General features: G+C 45.5%; 1 protein-coding gene across 1 annotated transcript in view; it reads right to left on the bottom strand.

Annotated features, from left to right (window-relative positions):
- CRACD (capping protein inhibiting regulator of actin dynamics) overlaps positions 1–21,768 on the bottom strand; it is a 49,827-nt gene extending 28,059 nt beyond the window's left edge. The window contains exons 1-5 of the mRNA XM_042781703.1: positions 21,649–21,768; positions 12,411–12,575; positions 10,532–10,600; positions 5,915–6,097; positions 1,760–4,814 (exon numbers count right to left, since the gene is read on the bottom strand). Of these exons, the coding sequence (XP_042637637.1) occupies positions 1,760–4,814; positions 5,915–6,097; positions 10,532–10,600; positions 12,411–12,575; positions 21,649–21,768 (3,592 nt within the window). The remainder of the gene's footprint in view (positions 1–1,759; positions 4,815–5,914; positions 6,098–10,531; positions 10,601–12,410; positions 12,576–21,648) is intronic.
- Between the last annotated feature and the right edge of the window lie 300 nt (positions 21,769–22,068).

The raw sequence follows: 22,068 nt of genomic DNA, 5'->3' as shown, positions 1-22,068 counted from the left end.
CTCCAGGGGGCATTAGCTAATGATGGCACTGAAGGTGTACAACGAACAAATAAATTGGAGGTTCATGCCTAACAGTTTTCTTCTGATGGAGTGTTCAGTCAGGCAAAATTGGTTAGCCCTGGCCTAAAGCAGTCAGAGAGCAAAACCCCAGTGAAGGATCTTTGGCAGTAATAGTACCCCCTTGGTGGGTTGTCCTTGCTGTCTCAGGCTTCCTTTCTACTAAGTAAAGAACAACTCAGTTACCAGACCTTGAAAGCCCAGAATCTGGACACTGGAAAAGAGAAAAGGGGTGGCAAATAGTTTGCGTTAGAAAATAAGAAATAAAGGGCTCTCCTAACAGAAAGCAGACCAGAAGGGTTACTTCTGTGAGGAGAAGATAAAGGGAAGTAATAGACGTAGAGAGTGGGGCTTTAAGAACACCACGGAAGCCAAGGACACAACAGCTAATGTCAAAACTAAAGATGGGCCTTTCATCCGGCAGGACAGACAGAAAACCTTGGGGAGAAATGGTCTGAAAACTGTTGATCAACTAATCCATCCAGAAAACAAAGCAAGGCAGGGGAACATTTAAAAAGGACAACTGCATCTTCTATAAGATGAGTAACCAAACCAACGCTCCTCAGGAAACAAACAGCACTTTACTTGGCGAAAATCACTGCAAGCCCAAACAATTAAACAAAAGCGAACATGATCTCTCCCTATAATCACCTCAGAGAATTTCTTAGAGAAACATGAGGAATTTCTTGGGCTAAGGAGCTCTGGTGGCACAGTGGTTAAGGCATTTGGCTGCTAACTAAAAGGTCAGCAGTTCAAACCCACAAGCTGCTCCACAGGAAAAAGATGAGACAGTCTGCTTCTGTAAAGATTTACAGCCTTGGAAACCCTATGGAGGTCACTATCAGTTGGAATTGACTTGATGTCAGTGGGCTTTTTTTTTGTTTTTTTTTTCCTGGTCCTGGGCTATTAACCATTCTTGACCATCCTGCTCTATGTAAAATGGAAAAGAAAAAGTATTAGATGAAGACTCTCAGGGGTTACAAAGTGATCCTCAGTCACCCAAAGCATTTCTTATGAAGAAACAGCAGGGCCAACCAAAGGTGACAGTCACACAGACATCTCTTTATGGGAGGGCTGTGGAGTGGCAAGCAGGCGGGATGGGAATGGGAGTAGGAGACCTGATACTGCATCTGCAGAGCATTTTACATAAAATTGAGACCACATCAATTTTCCATAAGAGACCCTTAGGGACGGAAGACCCAATGGAGATGTCTAAGGCCCTTTAATCTCCTGTCTTGGTGCTACTACTGTCTAAAGATAGAACCCAGAACTGTCCATTGGTCTAGGAAACCCCAATCTTTATCTCCACTGCATGTCCCCCTTGTAATGATTAACAAAATATATATTAATTAGGACTATATCTCAATTTCTATTGCAAGCCGAACACTTCCTGGTACAGGAAGTCGGCACTTTTAACTTACTACTTGTGTAAGTCAGTCAGTCATTAACAGGTGTGAACTGCATACTCACAGCAGTCAGTCAGTAATTCCAAAGTTCTAAAGAACGAATAGAAAAGCAAAGGGCCTCACTCTGGCTCACAAACGAGGATCCTTTGGGAATAGCAAATTGGCCTCTAATGAAGGAAGGAGATCCCAACACCAGCTCCACTGGCTACTTCAGGCTTTGGGCAGTTTTGGCTTTAGAAGTGACTTAGCCAATGAGCTGGACAGATGGCACAGTTTCCTGGCTCACTACTACTTACCTTTCCTCCCACCTTCACGTGTTTGGGAAGGCTTCTCTTGGCAAGCAGCAGGCAGAGCCGGGGAAGAGGGTTTCCTCTCTGGCAGCTCTTCCTCCTCCTCCTTCTTCTGTCCCTTCCTTTCCTCGGGGGGTGGTGGTGAGGGTGGCCAGGTGTCACTGCTCTCCTGGCTCTCTTTGGCCCTCTCGCTGGGTTCGGTGTCGGGCTTGGCCGCTCGGCGGGCCAGCAACTCGACTAAGTAGGGCCTACTTAGTTTGGACAGTGGGGATGACGGTGGGGTCTGGCTGGTGGGCTTAGGAGCCAGAGCTGGTTTCTGCACCAATGACATTTTATTTGCTACCTTATCATGATCTGCAGCTGGGGTCTGGCTGTTGAGTGGTGGGGGCCCGGGCTGAGACACAGGAGGTGAGTGGCTGGAAGGGGTTTCTGTGGAGTCCTTTCTGGTGGTTGAGGACGGCTTCCTCCCTTGGGTGAGGGGTGAGCCATGCTTGAGGGCCACATCCCCTGTCTCTTTCTCTCCACCTGTGCTCTCCAGAGCAGAAGGGCCCCCCTCAGCACTGTCCCCTGTGCTGCTGTGCCTTTTCTTCTTCTTTTGTTCCGTCTGTTGGTCACAGTGGAAGCGTAAGGAGTAGTTGGTCCTCCTCAATTTTATTCCAAAAGGTGAGGCTTTTTCCTCCCCACCCGCCATCATGTGGTCTGGCTTCCTGTTACCACTTGTAGTCTCACTTTCTGAAGTACTCACGGACTCTGTGTGGGTCACCATCTTCTGTGGAGGAGAAGGAAGGCTCGGAACAAGGAAGGATGGAAGATCTTTGGCAAATTTGCATCCCTCGGTGGTGTCTGTTGGCTCCTGATGCACCCCCAGTTTCTCTGGACTCTTCTGGTGCTCATGAGGACCAGTGGCTGGAGGCAGGGGCTCTGACTCTTCACTGGGTTCTGACACTGGTCTTTTTTGAATACTTTCTGCTTCTGTGCTGTGTTTGGAGATCTCCATGCCACCATCAGAGAATTTCTGCCAGGCAGGCATAATAGAGAACTTTGCATTGAGCGGTGGGGTCTTCCGGAGGTTTCCACGAGAATCACATCGGCCCCTGGGAGTCAACTCATCACCTGACCTCTGGTCTCTCTCAGCACGCTGGTCACTGTCCGCAGTCTTCAGGATTCTGGACCGAATGGAAGCCCATTCAGCTAGTGCTGCCCCACTGCTCAAAGACTTCTGTGGAGGCTTGGCCTTCCCACTGCTTGTCTGGGAGTCACTGGGGGCTCGGGGTGGGTTCTCCACGGTGGGGAGGTCCATGTGCTTCTTTTCTTCAGACAAGCCCAAGAGAGACTTGCACGCTGTGTCCTTGATCTGGTTCAGGTTGACGGCTGGGCCGCAGAGCTGAGCTCCCGTGACCAGAATGGCTGTGTGGGGAATGCTCAGGGTTGAGGGCAGAGTGTGAGAGGCTGGGCTGGCTTTGTGGGCCTTTGGTTCAAGGGGAGCAGACACAAGCCCCGTGTCCTTCCCAGGAGTCACTGGGGTCAGGTTGACTTTGGGGAAGAGGATTTGCTTCCCTCCTGAGGACACCTGGAATGTGTAGGGCCTGGGCATGGTCTGCCTCTCATCCACTTCCTGCCACCTGAGTTCCTCCACCTTCCGATCTGCTTCTGGAGTGACTGCTTCTTTCTTCTCCACTGGAGTCAGTATTTCTTGCTTTGGCCCCTCTTTCTTCTGGGGAGGTTCTGATTTAGGTTCTTCTCTCTTTTCCAGAAGTAAGCGATGGTCATCCCCATGAACATATCCCCTCTTTCCCTGCTGCTCTCTTGACGGCTTGGCCTCAAACCTTTGCTTCTCATCAATACGCGGCTCCTCAGAGCTTTCTCTTTGCTTTTTGGCTTTCACGTTTTCTTGTTCTCCTGGCTTCTCTTCAAAGTCATTCTGAAGTGGGCTCCACAAGCCCCGTTTTTTCTCTCTCTCCAGTCTCCTCTCTTCATCCCGTCTCTGCAGGGCTTCCTGGTGCTTCTTTTCGGCTTCCTGTCTCCTCTGCAGCTCCATTTCCTCCTGCTTTTTGAGCTCCTCCTGTCTCCTCACCTCCTCCTCCTGAACAAGCTTGGCCACCTCCGCCTGCCTCCTCTGTTCCTCCAGTTCCTCCTCCCTTTTGAGCTCCTTCATCCGCTTTTCTTCTCTCTCCCGCAGTCTTTGCTCCTCCTCCTCCTGCCTCCTCTGTTCCTCCAGTTCCTCCTCCCTTTTGAGCTCCTTCATCCGCTTTTCTTCTCTCTCCCGCAGTCTTTGCTCCTCCTCCTCCTGCCTCCTCTGTTCCTCCTGGTGTCTGAGCTCCTCCTGCCTCCTTTCCTCTTCCTCCCGCCTCCTTTCCTCTTCTTCCCGCCTTCTCTGCACTTCCAGTTCCTCCAACCTTCGACGCTCCATCATCAATTTGTCTTCTTCCACCTGCCGTCTCTGCTCTTCTTCCTCCTGCCTTCTCTGTGCCTCCAGTTCCTCCAGCCTTCTAAGCTCCCCCAGCCTCCTTTCTTCTTTTTCTCGCCACTGCCTCTCAGCTTCCCACTGTGTCTGCATCTCCACTTCCTCCTGCTGCCTGCGCTTCTCCTCCAGCCGCCTAGCCTCTTCCCTGAGGTGCTGCTGCTCTTCAGTTTCCAGAAGTTGTTTTTCCTCTTTCTTCCTCCCCTCTGGGTCAGGGCCACCTAGCTCTTCCCACCTCCACCTCTCCTCTTCCTGCTGCCCCGTCTCTACCTCTACGTCTAGCAGAGGTTCTTGCTTCTTCCCTTCTTCCTCCTCTCCTTCCTCCTCCAAGAGCTGCTGCCTTCGGTTCTCTTCCCACAACCGCCTCTCCAGGGCCTGCAGCCTCTGCTCTTCTAGGCGTCTCCTCTCTGCTGCCTCGGCCTTTTGCCGTTTGCACTTGGCCTCAAGTTCCTGCCAGTATTCTTCTTGGTGTCTTTTCTCTTCCTCGGAATCCAGTGGCTCTGGTTCCTCTCCATGACAAATCTGCTTGTCTTCTCTGGGGTGTCCATTCTGGTTCAGGGATGGCTGTCCCTCCAGGTCACCTTGCTCATTTTGTCGATCCTAACATTGGTAAAGGAAACACAATTAGCTCTTTCACTTCTTCCATAGGCAACCATTACTGATGCTATTCACAATGTAGGTGGCCCTCTTAATCTCAGGTGCTTGTAAGTACATATATTGATAACTTTTGGTATAGGTCATATCATAAGTTGTAGGAATGAAGGAAAGAACTTTATGTTTTACTCATTAGGCCCTCTATTTAAAGGATCCCTGGTAGTGCAATGGTTAAGCACTCAGCTGCTACCCAAAAGGTTGGCAGTTTGAACTTACCCAGTGACTCCATGGGAGAAAAGACCTGACTATCTGCTCCTACAAAAATCACAGCCTAGAAACCCTATGGGTCAGTTCTAGTCTGTCACATGGGGTCGCTATCAGTTGGAATTGACTTGACAGCATCTAACAACAATAACAACCTTTTATTTATCATCTCCAAATTCCTTCATCTTACTATGAGTGAATAATCATAGAAAACCAATACTAGTTCCAGTATCAGCTGCTGTCAGTTGACTCTGACTCATGACAACCTCATGTGTGTCAGAGTAGAACTGTGCTCCAAAGGGTTTTCAATGGCTGATTTTTGGGGAGCAGATAACGAGGTCTTTCTTCAGAGGCTTCTCTGGGTGAACTTGAACCTCCAACCACTTGGCTAGTAGCTGAGCATGTTCGAGGTTTGCACCACTCAGGAAAACCAATAGCCCAACATTAAGAAGATGAGAGAAACTGAGATCTTGACTTCATCAATGTCCCCTGAAACTTGTGACTGAGAAGTCCACCCTAATCTAATTAAAGGACATTTTGCTAAGCCAGGACAGAGAAAAAGTGGGCCACCTTTCCGCTGCAAAGCAGACTCAGAGTGTCTGGAGCCCCTCAAAGAGAAGCCTCTTCTGCTGTGGCCCACCCACCTACCACAGGGCAACACATCAGAAAAGGCACTGGAAAGTCAGTGTCCTGCCTACTGTTGTACACTGCCACACACAAGTTCCCAACAAGGAGAGACCTAGTTCCTTCCATGGGTCCACCATGAAACCATCCCTGCCGGGGCAGAAGTAGCCCAGGAGCAAGGACTTCTGCCTGGTCAGCGAGGGCAGGGCTGTACGTACCGGGGCCAGTCTCCTGTGCTTCTTTGATACCCTCTGCTTTTTTGGCTTAACAGACAGTTTGTGCTTGGCAGCACTGTTGTCCAGGCGAGCAATGGCCAGAGGGATGGCATCTAGGTTGACACTTTCAATGGTTCCAGCAGAAGAGAAATGCCTTTTTGGCCGAGATGGTTTAACTGGAGCAACCTAGAGTGGAGGTTGAAAGATAAAGTCAGCCAGGATCAGAGAGCAACCCCTGCAGGGGACCCCAGAATGACAGCACTTGTTTGCATCTGTGCAATGTCCTGTACGGTCCAGGCAATGCTGGGGAGCAGAGGAGGCTCATGTGGCACAGTGAAATAAGCTCTGGTCTTAGAATGAGAGGACCTGACTTTGAATAGTTCTGCCAATGACGACCTGCAGTACCTTGTAAAGGTCATTTAACCTTTCAGGTCTAAGTCTCCTACTCCGAATATTATGGGGTTAGACTGGATCATTGTTGTGTTGTGGTTAGCTGCTTTAGAACCCATGTACAATAGAACAAAATGCTGCCCGGTCCTGCGCCATCCCATGATGGGCTGCCAGTCAAACCACTGTGATCCATAGGGTTTTCATTAGCTGATTTAAGGAAAGGGATTGCCAGACCTTTCTTCCTAGTCTGTCTCAGTCTGGAAGCTCCACTGAAACCTATTCAGCATCACAGCAACATGCAAGCCTCCACTGGCAAACAGGTGTGGGGCTGCTGCACAGGAGGCACATTGGCTGGGAATCGAACCTGGTCCCCTGACAGAAGGTGAGAATTCTACCACTGAACCACCACTGCCCCTTCAACTAGATTGGGGGCACATCTTGCTCTTGGTCTGGTTGGTAAATCAAGTTTTATTGGCACATGCATTGTCCTTGGCAGCCTTTTTTGCTACAACTGCAAAGTTGAGTAGGTGTGTATTTGTGATGTCATGGCCCTGCAAAGCCTAAAATATTTAGTGGTTTGCTGAGCCTGGACTAGATCATCTCTATGCTACGAACTCTAGCACTGTAAGAGCTGTTCCCACTACCTTGGACACCATGTGTGCATGCCTCATCTCCTACATAGAACTTCAATCCCTTTAAAGTAGGGAATTTGTTTTTACATTTCTGTATCCGCCTCCTTTATGCCCTAGTAGCACATCTCATTTGGTAAGTGTGCAATAAATACTTATTGAAAGAATGAAAGGGCAACCAAGTGTAACATGTATGACTAGAACATGAAATTTTTAATAAGCAAAAATGTTTCAACGTAACCACTCCAAAGTCACAGAGCACTGAGTGCACCAGGAAGCTACATGAAAGGGGACCCTGGTGAATAAATGAAGGACAAAGCTATTTCACGTGGGTGAGGGCAATTCTTCAAAGGATGAATTGCAAGAGAGCCTGCAGTTCTGTAATACAGATGCAGTCACAAGAAACCTGCAGCCTCAGGCCTTGTGTTGTACAGATTTAGAGTCAGGGACACCATGGCTCAGCCTGAACCCAGAGACCACACTGAGTAAGATGGCAAAAGGCCTGTGACTACACAGAATTCACAGGTGAACAGTGAGGAAAGAGCTCCTGGCCACGCAATACCAATGTGCAGCAGGGGGCACTCAGAGCCCTGTTTGCCGATGCCAGCAGCTCTGCAGGACTTAGGGGCAGCCTTAGCACAGGGCAGGGCTCATTTGTTTGCCTGATTCGATAAGTGTAGAATCAATGGGGTTTAGCTGTAGGGCTTCCATTTTGCAATTATCTTCTAAATTTATGCACAAAAGATTAAAAACCAAGCTAGCTCCAGGAAAACGGGCGCTCAGTAAGTAGTAACTTATGACAAGCCCAGAAGTGCAGAAAAATAATTCCAGCCTTTGGACTTCTAGCTCTCATTTATTTATGGCTATCTTTACAACTGCTGTCAAATTCTGACCTATTGTTGAAAAGAGACACGTTAAACATTTATTTCCATCCCTTCGCAGCTGCATGGATTTTGTTGTTATTGTTGTTGTTGTCAGGTGCCATCCAGGCAGCTCCAGCTCATAGTGATACTATGTACAAAAGAATAAAATACTATCTGTGTCATCCTCACAATTGTTGTTATACTCCAGCCCATTGTTGCAGCCCCTGTTTCAATCCATCTCCTTGATCCTCTACCAAATACGATGACCAAAGTATGACAGATGAAATCTTGCCATCTTTGTGTCTAAGGAGCATTCTGGTTATACTTCTTCCAAGACAAATTTGTTCACTCTTCTGGCAGTCCATGGTATATTCAGTATTTTTTGCCAGTACCATAATTCAAAGGCATCAATTCTCTTCAGTCTTCCTTATTCATTGTCCACCTTTTGCATGCATATGAGGCAATTGAAAATACCATGGCTTGGGCCAGGCTTACCCTAGTTTCCAAAGTGACATCTTTACTTTTTAACTGGATGAATAAAAGGAGTTATAGCCAAATGTACTAGAATGAAAACACAGGTAAGCACTTGAAACAGATTTAAATGCTATGTTTCATTTCCAAGTCACTCCATTTGGGTCTCTCTATTGTTAGGAGCTCTGGTAGCATAGTGCCTAAGGCACTTGACTGCTAACCAGAAGTCTAGAGGTTCAAACCCACCAGCCACTCCTTGGAAGGAAGGTTGGGCAATCTGCTTCCGTAGTGATACTGTCTCGGCAACCCAAGGAGAGGTCGCTATGAGTCGGGTCTGACTCGACGGCACATAACAACAACAACATTGTTGGTGCTCTGGTGGTGCAGTGGTTAAGATATTTGGCTTCTAACCCAAGGGTCAGTGGTATAAATCCACCAGGTGCTCCAAAGAAGATGAGGTGATCTGCTTCTGTAAAGATTTATAGCCTTGGAAGCCCTCGTAGCAATGTGGGTTGCTATGAGTCCGAATCAACTCAATGGCAGTGAGTTTTTTCTTTTAAATTGTTGGAGCAGTGGTACTGTCTTGAGCCACAGCTTCAGAAGACTCAGGGGGCAGATCCTGCTCCCTGTATCATCAACTCGGTGTCGGGAGGACACCTGGAAGCCTGCATGGAAGAAAAGTTCTCACAGGAGTAGACCAACTTCTACAGAGAAGGTGCATGAAAGGCTCCAGAGTTCCCCAGACTCCTGCAGAGAAAGTCCTGGTTTAAAAGGGCTGCAGATTTCTTTTTCCCCAAAAAAAGATAAATGTAAAAGATACTAAGGTTTTTTTTTTGTTGTTGTTGTTGTTTGGGTATCTCTAAATAGAAGGAGACGCTTTTCATTTTACTTGGATCCACAAGCAATGCCCATGGAAACAGCAGTCAAGAAATCACACATATTGCACTGGGCAAATCTGCTGCAAAAAGAAACAAAAACAAAACAACTCTTTAAAAGTGTTAAAAAGCAAAGATGCCATGTTGAGGACTAAGTTGCACCTGACCTCAGCCATGGTATTTCCAATTACCTCATATGCATGTGAAAATTGGAGAATGAATAAGGAACTGAAGAAGAATCGATGCCTTTGAATTATGGTGCTGGCAGAGAAAACTGAAAATACCATGGACTGCTAGATGAATGAACCAACCTGTCTTGGAAGAAGTACAGCCAGAATGCTCCTTAGAAGCAAGGATATGGAGACTTTGTCTCACATACTTTGGACATATTACCAGATTACCAGTCCCTGGATAAGAACAACATGCTTGGTAGAGTAGAGGGCAAGTGCAAAAGAGGAAAACACTGAAGGAGATGGCTTGATGTAGTGGCTGCAACAAGGGGCTCAAACACAGCAACAACTGTGAGGATGGTACAGGACCGGGCGCTATTTTCTTCTGTTGTCAATGGGGTGCTAGGAGTCAGAACCGGTTCCATGGCACCTAACAACAACAACAGGATGCCACGCATATGCAAGTTGAGAGTGTGGCTACTTCTCAAAAAAAAGTGGACTTTATTTCCAAGAGTGTCATGAATTGAATCATGTCCCCCCAAAATATGTATCAACTTGGCTGGGCCATAATTCTCAATGGTTTGGCAGTTATGGAATGATATAATGTGGCAATCATGTGATGATGTAATCATCCCCTATGACGTGATCAGCCCTGATCTAAGGTGATTAGAGTGGGATGCAACACCCTTAGTCGGGTCCCAGCCCTGATCCATGTAAGGAGAGCTCCCCTTGGGTGTGGCCTGCATGACCTCTTATCTTACAAGAGATAAAAGGAGAGAGGAATAAACAGAGGAGGGACCTACTACTGCCAATAAAGAGCTGGGAGTAGATATGTCCTTTGGACCCAGGGTTCTTGTGCTGAGAACCTCCCAGACCCAGGGAAAGATTGATGACAAGGACCTTCCCTCGGAGCCAATAAAGAAGCCTTCCCCTAAAGCTGGAGCTCTAAATTTGGACTTCTAGCCTCCTAAACTGGGAGAAAGTAAATTTCTGTTTGTTAAAGCCACCCACTTATGGTATTTCTGTTATAGCAACACCAGAAACTAAGATGAGCAGTTTCATTGAGACATCTACCTCTCCCCTATGGTTGTATTTTGAAGGAATGTAAGGTAATGCATAGATGCAATATTTATAAATAGAGAGTGAGGCGGTAGATTGTCAATAAAAGGAACAATAGAAGTTAAAGTAAGGAAGCTAAATAAATAGATTCAAATCATATTACCTTCTCTTCCATCTCACTTCCAGCTCCAGATAGATTCAAAGGACTGAGAGAACTTGGCGTTTCACTGGACTGGAATAGTAAGGAGAGCAATGAAGTCAAACATTGGAACAGGAAGGTCTGAGCAAATAATCAGATGCTGTGGGTGCCTGGACAGGGCCACCCTCCCACCTCTACACCAGGGTGCAGCCTGTTTCAGAGAGCCAGCAGGAGTCATGGTGGAGACTTTGCTAATGTCCAAACTCCATAAGGACTGCCTGAGACACAGAGTGCACTATCCTTTTTCCCAAGTGCAACATTTTCCTTACCTGGGCAGTCTCTAGCTTCAGTCCTTGAGTCTTTTTCTACTGAGAGAAGCCTGAGAGAATTTGAGGAGCTCCTCAATGGCCACCTTCTGGGAAAGAGGGCTGTGCTATACATATTGTCTCCAGCCTCAGAGCTCTTGGCTCTGCTGGCTGCCTTCACCTCTTCACCCACTGGACCTCTGATTTGCAACCAGTGGGTAAGAAAAAAAGAAAGCCTCACCAATGCCAAATGCAAAGGGTTGAGCTGAGAAGGTAAAAGACCAGGGAGGGGGTGAAAGCTTACAAGCAAAGCCCAGCACAAGGGTAGAGATTCACATTGCAGTCACTGTAGCATGCCCTCAGAACACCCACAGCATCTCTTTAATAATATAACTACTTCACCTCTTTAATGCCTGTACTTTCTATGAAGAAGCTCTGGTGGAAGAGTGGTTAAGGCATTTGGTTGCTAACCAAAAGGCTGGTGGTTCAAACCCACCAGCCCCTCCATGGGAGAAAGATGAGGCAGTCTGCTTTCATAAAGATTTATAGCCTTGGAGCAGTTCTACTCTGTCCATTAGGGTCGCTATGAGTTGGAATCGACTCAACGGCAGTAGTTTTTTTTGGTTATACTTTCTACAAAGAGCCCTGGTGGTGCAAATGGTTAAGCAGTAAGCTGCTAATTAAAAGGCTGGCAGTTTGAACTTACCCAGTGGGAAAAAAAAGCTAGCAATCTGTTTCTGTAAAGATTATAGCCAAGAAACCTCTACGGGGGCAGTTCTACTCTGCCACATGAGTTGAACTCGACTCAACAGCAGTGAACAACAACAATATACTTTCTATCTCGTATCACCAATATTCACCAAAGGGTCTTATCTTTCTTTCCAGAGCAAAAATGTTGGCTTGCCCTAGCTCAGTCCGCTCTCCATACCATGTGGAAGGGTCTCTATATAACATAGGACAGTGGTGGAATTTGACTTTTTTCCCAATCCAAGTGGCCTTCAAGCTGGCCTGTCTGATATGTTCTGTCTCACTGAGTGCCTACTTCTTTCTATTTTAATTTCCCTTTAAATTAGTTCAACTCAACAAACAACTACTCAGGGCTACTTAGTAGGCACTAAGGTGTGGGGGCACATAAATGTGTTAGATCTAATTTGTCCTCAAGGAACTCAAAGTTTAGAAATGGAGAAGAAACAGTTGCATGGACAGGCACGTGGATGGGGTGTAGAAGAAAAAACTAGTGCTGAGGACACGTGGTGAAGGCATGAAGAGATAATGCAGCTTGGGGAGTGGGGCCAGGGCCTGAGGGAAAGAGGAAGACACTGGGAAAAACACGTGCAAAGGCTCGTGTCTACTCTTCTCCTGTCTTGCCCCTCATCCCCATATTGGCCCAACTGAAGATCAGCCAGCTGTCAAAGAATCCTCTTTGGGAAGGAGCCCTCTGCCTAGGAAGTGCCCTCCCACCCTCGGCTACTCATTAGAAAATTTTCTCCCACCTTATTAACCCCACTGCAGACCCCAGGCCTACTGGAGGTCTTGTCTACTGTCCAATATCCTGGCTGGCTTATTAGAAATCAGATCATTCCTTGGAGGAGTCTTACTTTGTTCTCGGTGTCTGAGAGGACAATGTCCTGTTGAGTCACAATTTCCATGGGACTGGTCAGGAACAGATCCTCTTCTAAGCTAGCCTCTCCACTGTCTGCCTTCTTCATGGGAATGGCACTGAGTGGGGGCTGCCCAAACTTGATGTTCTTGCCCAATTGTTGCTGGAGAGAACAAAGGAAAGATACTCTGAAGCAATGAAGCGGTGCAGAACAACCACAACCAGGTTCCCTAGCTTATCTAGTAAGCACTGAAGTATAGCCTGTGCATAACTGATTGCTAGACTAAACATCATGCCTACAAACAACAATAACACAGTCCTGTAATAAGTTAATTTGTTTTCCACTTTCTTTTTCTGTTCATCTCTTTTGAGCCATGAGCTGTGTCACCCAGCTGTCTCTTTCATGCAAATGTCAACATTTTCCAGTGGGTAGAGACCATATTTCTAAACTAAATGTTGGGATATATGTTATAATTTTTTGTTTGTTTGTTTTACCTGTAAATATACTTATATAAAAAGCCTTTTAAAAGTACAGAAAAGTATACAGAAAACAGTTACATGAAACGTAGGACCCACTTGGGAAAATCAAGACCCTATGGGTGCTGCAACTTCTTCTGGACATATTGCCTTTGACTAGTCATGCCTTGACACCCTTCATGACCAGTCCCTAGCTTGAAAGTGCATTCCAGAGAGAGCTCTCATTCCTTTCTTAGGGCTTCATCTTTCTAGGGCCCAAGAAAATCATGCTCTGGTCCCAGTGGGAATCACTGCCAAGGTAAAGAAGGTCCTGGTAGCCAGCACCTCTTTCCATCAGCAATGCTGGAATCAGGTATGGGACAGGAAGGATTTTGTCCTGACATCTGGACTTCCTTTTGCTTTGCTACAGCTGCCCACTGTTAAACACGGGGCAGAGGAACTAAATGAGGAAGGGACAGAGCAGTAGGCAGGAGAAAAGGGCCAAGGAAGGATTCATTGCTGGTGGGGTGGTAGCTAAAAGAATAGGGCAAAGGGAGGAGAAAATTAGAGAGATAAATGCCACTTGGAATAAAAGAAAGGCCAGATTAGACAAGGAAAAATATTTCCTAAACAAAAATATATCAACACAATGGCTAAAGGAGGAGAATCACTCACTGCTGTTGAGTCGGATCTGACTCATAGTGACCCCTCCCTGGGTTTCCGCAGCTGGTACAGAAGGTGGCGGTTCAAACCCACCAGCCACTCCTCAGAAGGAAGGATGGGCAATCTACTTCCGTAGTGATACTGCCTCAGCAACCCAAGGAGGGGTCACTATGAGTCAGGGCCGACTCGATGGCACATAACAACAACAACAACAACAACATCACCACAGAAGTAGATCGCCCAACCTTCCTTCTGAGGAGTGGCTGGTGGGTTTGAACTGCCAGTCTTCTGGTTACCAGTCAAATGCCTTAGGCACTACGCCACCAGAGCTCCCAAAAGGAGGAGAAGGGGCAAACTATTTAATATAGATTGTGGTAGAGAAAATGAATGACGTTTAAGGAGAAAATAAGGGGCACTGTGGTTATTTGAGAGACGAGGAATTTGAATATATTCACACTCATACAAAGCACTGCTTTTATCTAGATCAGGACTTCTCAACCTCGGCACTAATGACATTTTGGATCAGGAGGGACCATTCCTTGGGGAAGAATATCATGCTTGGTAAAGAGGAAGTTCAGTCAAAAAGGGAAAAACCCCCAACAAGATGGCTTGACAAAGTGGCCGAAACAATGGGCTCAAGCATGACAATGATTGTGAGGATGGTGCAGGACTAGGCAGTGTGTCACTCTGTGGTACACACGGTTACTGAGTTGAAACTGACCTAACAATAGCAACAATTCTTTGTTGTGAGGGGCTGTCCTATGCATTGTAGGATGTTCAGCAGCATCCCTGGCCTCTACCTACTAATGCCAGTAACAAGCCCCCCTTCTCAGAGTCAGGACAATGACAAATGTCTCCAGACGTTGTCCAATATGCCCTGGGGATGGGGAGGGATCATCCCCAGTTGAGAACCACTGCTCCAGATCCAAGTGTTTAAGTTTCCTTTTATGTAGGAGCTCTGGTAGCCTAGTGCCTAAGGCACTTGACTGCTAACCAGAAGGTTGGAGGTTCAAACCCACCAGCCACTCCTTGGAAGGAAGGTTGGGCAATCTATTATCCATAGTGATACTGCCTCGGAAACCCAAGGAGGGGTCAAGGAGGAGTCACTAGGAGTGAAGGCATACAACCACAACAACAGTCCTTTATGTTAAAAAAGAAAAAAATCAATTCTCTAGTACTTGTCTTTAATCTGGCTAATAGTTAACTCCAAAGAGTTGCAAAGAGCCTTAGCAATCACCTAATCCAACCCCTTCACTTTGCAAAAAAACAAGAGAAAGAAAAAGCCAGAAGTCCAGTGAGGAGAGGTGACTGGGCCAAGTTTATGGAAATAAGTGACCTTTAAGGAACTTGAATTCAGCTCTTCTAAAGCAACATTCAGTGTTATTTTCATTGTCTTCCACTGGTTCTCATAAACTCAACATTGTACTTCCTTCTTAAACTAGTTGCTGTTGAGTTGATTCCAACTCACGGCAACTCCATAGGTTGCACAGCAGAACTGTGCTCCATAGGGTTTTCCTGGCGGTGACCTGTCAGAAGCAGAATGCCAGGCCTTTCTTCTGAGGTACCTGTGAATGGGTTTGAACCTCTAACCTTCAGCAGCTAAATGCTTAACTCTTTGCACCACCCAAGGACTCCACTCCTTCTTATGGGGCAGAAATAAAGAGATGAGGCAGTATTTTTAATACCTTACTCAGTTCCTGAGCAGAGAAATCCCTTGAGAGAAACGACCCCTCTCCCTTTAAACTCCATGGAGCCAAATCGACCCACCATCGCCCAACTCCCCCCAAGTTTTGCGTGGTAGACAGTGGAGCTACAGAGACATGAGGGAGATAAGCCTAGGATTCACTCCCATCAGCCCAGGCTGCACAGCATGCCAAGTCAGACGTGCGCGAGGGCTAGGGCTTGTTCCTGGGCCTGGCAGGTGTTCCAGCTGAGCAGGCTTCCTCCTGTACCACAGGGAAGGTACACACATCAAAGCCTGAGTTCAGCCAGGGGAGTACAGTCTGAGCAGCCTGATGGGAAGCGGGCAGAGGCTGAACAAGGGTGTCTTCTAAAAACAAGTCAGGCAGGAAGCAGCAGTTAGTATCTGCTCTACACACATCAGTAAGCAAGCACAGTTAGAACAGCAAATTAAGTTAGACAAGAGGACATGGAGGCACAGAGCCACAGGCTCGGCTCACTCTGCTGCCCTGAGATGACGCATCTGTGGGACTGAGATGAGACTCTGGCCAGAAGAGGTGGGGACGATTCCTGTGTCTCTGGTGCAAACCTTAGTAGGAGTTCCCAGCCCAGCCTTGGTCTGTTGTCCTTTCCCTAGGAGTGTTGGCCGAGAGCTGAAAGGACACTACTACATCCCTTAGACTGCAGATTATCTGTCATCAGGGTCTGCCATTTTCCAGTGCTCCAGAGTGACTGAGATGAGGGCATGTCTTCTATTTGCACATGGCAAGAATAATTCTTCAGTATACTTCCAAGGCAAAGTTGGCCAAACTCTCTAATGCCAGTTAAACATGATTTTTGCCGCCATCACAAAATAGAATGAATATGTTAATGTTTTACCTTGTTGGGACCCTTTTTAGAACTCTGATGTTGATCCACACTAATCTTAAGAGACAAAAGGGAATCTGACAAAATGGAATCATAGTCTAGAATGAGAAAACCTCCAAGGATGGGGTGACTGTCACAGTTGCCTAAAGAAGAGAGAAACTGGAAAAGGAAACAGATGGAATAAGAGAATGAAAAATGAGGTTCATGGAACAAAGATAGGAAATGAAGAGTAACGTTAAAAATTAAGTACAGAGTTAAAGAAAGGAAAATTAACAGAAGGGACAAGAGGAGAGAGGGGAAGAGATGGGGCTGGGAAAAGCTGCAGACTTGATTGTAGTTATAATCAGGTAGCAGGAAAGGGAGGGAGGGAGGGAGGGAGAAAGAGAGAGAGAGAGAGAGAGAAAGAGAGAGAGAGAGAGAGAGAGAGAGGAGAGAGAGAGAAGCATGGAGGGAGGGAGGGAATGAGAGTGTGTGTGTATATATAAAAAGTCAGTTTACTTCACATATGTTTATCCTGGCAAAAGAAACAATGCTGTTGTTGCCTTTTAGAATGAAAATGTATCTTGTTGTTATGTGCTGTGGAGTCAGACCTGACACATAGTGAACTCTTCTTGGGTTTCCGAGGCGGTATCACTTACAGAAGTAGATTGCCCAACTTTCCTTCCAAGGAGTGGCTGGTGGGTTTGAACTGCCAGCCTTCTGGTTAGCAGTCAAGTGCCTTAGGCACTATGCTACCAGAGCTCCCATGTGAGTCTTAGGGGCGCTGATTTCCCATCTCTCTACAGAAAAGAAATCCAGGCTAGAGGCTAGGGAGTTTAGGAGGAGGAACAGAGCTGGAGGAGGGGAGGACGCAGATCATGGAAGAAATGGCAGCCCAGGTTTAGGAAAGGGCTGCAGTTTACCTGCCCAGACAAAGGACGGTCCTCCCACACATGCCCTGCTGCTGTCTGGGATGAGAGAGAGGACAAGCCCAGAGCAGGACTTAGTCCAAGAAGGCCAAGGAGACTGACCCTCAGAAGCCAGAGGACAAGGCACTAGTGCCCACAGGTTCTCCCACTCCTGCAGTTTCTGTTCCAAATAGTTCCTTCAGTGGACAGGAAGTAGGTTGGGCTGTTAGGACATTTTGTGCAATTTACTGATAATTAAAAGGATACTGCTAAAGCCTGTCTGGCAATCTCAGGGACCTATGTGAATGGAATACTGGATAAATGTGGAATGGAAAGAATGTGGAATGGAAACAAATGGGGGTGGGGCAAGGGATGCCAGTTTTTCACTTGAATCCTGTCCACCATTCAGGCATTGTCATGGAAGGAACTGGGATAAAAGCAATCAGTGAAGACCAGTCTGTGAAAATGAGCTCAAGTTTTCAGAGAGATAAACCACCACTCCTGCACCTTTGTTTTTAATACCCATGGGCTGTTTCTTTACACACATTGCAATCACAGTCAGAAGGGAGAGTGGAGACTTGTACCTACTGAGATGTGGCTTGAGGCTATGAATGGAGTTACTGTTGAGATTGGAATGTGAGCAAAAAGGAACCATATCTTATTCATTCAAATTGGGCCATTTTGTTGTAATATGGAATGCCAGAGAATGATGTTATAGGAATGCACATCCATATTTATGAGGACTTTGCTTATGGTGTGGAAATTCCAAGCACATCACATCCTGCAGCTCTCACACTGCCAGGGTTTAGTTTCTCCTAGATTTTTAAGAGCCATTCTTCAGATCATGTCTGTAAGACCATATGAGCACAAGAAAAATAAAGTTGCTGTATTTCTGAGCAAACTATAGATACTCTCATAGGTAAAATGAGTTTAACAAGAAGAAAAAGCACCAGCATACTGATCTAAACATATCTGCACTATGAAGATGTTGCTAAGAGCAGATGTTTTATTCTTTGTGTCCTTTACAGCTACACTAGGTGTCAAAATCCTCAAATGTAGGCCTTTGACATTTTTAAGTAAAATGCAGCTGAGGATGGAGTTTTTTTCTCCTAACACAAACAGATTAAGCATCCCTAACAAAGGCATGGCATAATTCTAAAAATTACCTGAAGGCTTAACCCTGACAATAATCGGGAGTTTTATCATTGGTTGGTACACACCTCTCAGCCTCAAATGTGATCTCAAATCAACAGGCCCTCTGCCTGATCTGTAATTCTGGGCAGCTGTAAGTCATAAGGTCATTCTAGTGCAAATATAACAAAATGCAAAGTATATATACACTTTGCTGTTGAGTGCTATCGAGTCAATTCCAACATATAGCAATGTGACAGAGTATAACTGACACATAGGGTCTTCATGGCTGTAATCTTTATGGGACCAGATCTCCAGGTCTTGTTCCCATGGAGCCACTGGGTGTGTCTGAACCACCAACCTTTCAGTGAGTAGCCTAGCGCTATTGTTGACCACTGTGTCACCAGGGCTCCTACTCTGCATTACAGCAGGTGAGAGCCCTTCAGATTATCATAAGCTTCTCTTTTAATTTTTCAGATAGAGGATATGAGGTTCAGAGAGGTTAAATGACCTCCTCCAAGGCCACATGGCCAGGTGGTGGCAGAGGCCTGGTGCTCCCTCACTCAACGGCCTCAAAAAGGACACTGTTGGGTTTTTGCCTCTGTAATTGTCCTATATATTAAATTTTGCTATCATCATGAACATGTTTTATTTTTGTACTCGGAAAGAAAACAGCATGTAATGTTTCTCTTAAAATGTTTGATGGAATGCAACCAATGTCATTGATCACTGTCTAGAAACAGTAGAAAGAGTAGGTTTTGCTGTATATATTTTCACCTAAAATAAAATAGTAATTTAAAAAATTTCATTCCTTTGCCACAGAAATATTGGCAGGTGCAAGATTCACTACATTCTAGCTTATTTATGCTGCATTCAGTTATTCTCTGCCCAGTAGACAGACACTAACTTTGGGTGTAATAGACAAGTTTTAGGGAGCTCTGGTGGCATAGTGCCTAAGGCATTAGACTGCTAACCAGAAGGCTGGTGATTCAAACCCACCAGCCACTCCTCAGAAGGAAGATTGGGAAATCTACTTCTGTACAAATACCGCTTCGGAAACCCAAGGAGGGGGGTCTCTTTGAGTCACATGGACTTGACAGCAGTGGGCTTGAGGCCTTTTTTTAATGGTGAGGTTGCAGATGTGTGTGTGGACACTAGAGGGCGATCTTTTACATACATTAAATACACAGGCCTTTGAATTTCCAGGGCTGGGAAGTTTCTTAAGGCACAGAGAAAAATGGTTCTTTTTTTTTTTTTTAATTTTTTAAAATGGCATTTCAGTAGACAAGTAGACATTTCATTTCAAAAGAATGTCTTAATAATGGTGGCTAATCAGCTTGCCAGAACATTTAATATCAAATAAGTTATATCCTCTCTCTTTCTCTAAATAAGCACACACATATGCACAAAGACAATTCCAGACGTACATGCCTCTGATGCAACTAAACTCCCTCATTCCATGCTGGAATCTACGAGGGGGCGGTCTTCTTTGCTGCTTACTAAGCATCAATACCAGCATAACCTTGTCATGGAAAAATGCAAAGCATTCATGCAAGTTAATAAAGTTACTACTATTGCTGTGACTTACCAGGAACATACTGCTTAGTCGACTGAAAAATAAAGCACAGTCTTTTGGGAATGATAAAGTTATATTGTAAGTCATTCCAAAAATCACATTTTCTATGATAATAGGTTCCATTTTCTTCCTCAAAAAGCAAAGCCTTTTATTTTATATTTTCAAACACATATAACTATAGAGCTGGAAGGACGCTTGCAAATTCATGTAGTAGAATGCAGAATTAGGCCAACCTCACATGAATGAGTATCACCAGAGTTGGAGAATTCAAATTGCACAGTCGCTCTTCTTACTCACATTTTTCTTCTTGTGTTAACACAGTTGTTGCTTCAAGGAAATTAGTCAAGTTTGTATTTCATTAATTATGAAATCAGATTATTTAAAACTGTGCCTTACTGGTAAAATAAATATTGTTTCTATCTTTTCAGCATTGCAGAATTATGTTTTTATAACCCCAAATCCACTTCCTGGAGTGGGAGGAGCATATACGGTCTGATGTTACAGAGCAGATATCACTGAAGACAACAGACTCTCATCTAGTTTCTAAAGAACTTTAAGAAAGCCCTCATAAATGCAAGTACATCACACGGTTGACATCTTTAAGTCATTGTTCATAGAAAGAAGATATCACAAGGTGCAAGACTTCTCAGAAATAATATTCCCAGAAACCAAAGAATGCAAGAAGGAAAGGTAAGGAGGAAGTAGTCAAGGTTTTCTTTGTCCGCTGCCATCCTTCCCTCCTCTCCAACCTATGAAAAGTGATAGCTTGTGTTTTCTTCCAAGTCTATAAAAAGTGTCACAGCACAGGTAGCCAGAACTAGGAAAGGAACTCTGTTAGGAAATGCTGGAATCTGAAGGAAGTAACTATGTTGATGCTGAGGGCAGAACTCTGGCCTTGGGCAGTGGTAGCAACAGATACAAAGATCTAGGTAAGTGTGGGTGGGGTTCCAAGGTGTTGGCTATTTCCCTGTTTGTCATATGCTATATCCAGCTGAGTGTGTACAGAGTATGTGCCCAGACACAGATCATCAAATACATAGCTAAAGCTCAAAAGAAGCAAGAACATTTCAAGAAAACTGAAAATGTTCTTTGATTACAATGTTTCATTGCATCAGGAGCTACTCAGGCCAACTGCTCCTCTCTTTTTTTCCTGTTCATTCATTCATCCATTCACTCATTATCATGGACTTACAAGCAGAGGGAATCAGCAAACTAGAGCCCTCTGCTCATAATCTGGATAGCCTCCTAGCACGCCCCCTCAGAGGCATAATTGCTTAGGCACTTCTCTAGGGTAACTGAATTCTGCCAAGCAATTAGGCAAACCTACATAGTCAGATCCGAAGTGTCTTTGCCCTTCTTCCTTTTCTTGGATTCCCTGTTATTCCACTCATTTAGTGAAGAGTTATTTTATTATATCTTCATTATTAAGGAGTTACCAGTTCTGTTCGTCTTACATAAAGAAACCGCCCCACTCTGCAGGGTGAACAAGGAGGGTGGTTTAAGAGCTTTGTAATATTCCTCTAAGACAAGGTGGCTCAGGGAGAGCAGGATTTACAGAAACAACAGAAGAATGAAGAGTTGTATCATTCACCATCCAATCATGAAGATCTGGAAAGTGAATGTTGTTGACAGTAAACTCTGTATTCAGAGAGTAAGGTCAATATTGAATGGTTGGGAACTCCTTCCTCCCATGCAAGTCCTACAGCTTCTCTTGGATAATTTTTCTCATGCTATCCAATCAATAATGAGAGAATGACTTGAGAGAAAAAGAGAGGGCATGCAATGCTGGTGGGTCCAGCGATGGACAGAAGGTTGCAGAGAACTGAATCAGGTTTAAGAAAGCAAAATTTCTCACCAGAAGTGACTCCTGGACTTCCCAATCCTCTACTCAAGACTAAGGAAGGGCTTTTCCCCCTTCCCTCCATACTGGACCCCTCCTATGGCTCTGACCTTCCAATCTCAAGCTGTCTTCTTACCTGAAGAGTTTTGACTTTGCCCAGGATGTTGTCCTGTGACATTGCTTGAACTGTCTGCTCACTTTCTGCTCCCCCATCAGGGATAAAAATACTGTCATGGGAAAACGCCCGGGTTCCCATATTATAGTTGAAGGACCTGGAATGCAAATCATGTGCTTCATTTTATTAGGATGATAAAATTTCTTTTGGCAATTCACCTTCCTGTTCTTCCTGCTTTGAAGCGCTACCCCCTACTCCCTGTCTCATTCAGAAAGCACTCCCAGCATTGTATCCTTTTCTGCTGGGGGTCAGCCAAGGAGTTGGATAGATGAAGGGTTCCAGAGAATAAGGGAGCATGTCTCTCACACAACCCTAGTTCAGAGCCACTCACTGACAGAATTAAAACTTATTTAATTGTAGAAGACCTAGAACTGAAGGCAC

The sequence above is a fragment of the Orycteropus afer genome, unplaced genomic scaffold (assembly GCF_000298275.1).
Source record: "Orycteropus afer afer isolate SDZICR_OR568_19922 unplaced genomic scaffold, OryAfe1.0 scaffold00153, whole genome shotgun sequence".
In the NCBI taxonomy this organism is placed as follows: Eukaryota; Metazoa; Chordata; class Mammalia; order Tubulidentata; family Orycteropodidae; genus Orycteropus; species Orycteropus afer.
The sequence above is the reverse complement of the archived record's forward strand: the minus strand, read 5'-3'. Positions and strand labels throughout refer to the sequence as shown.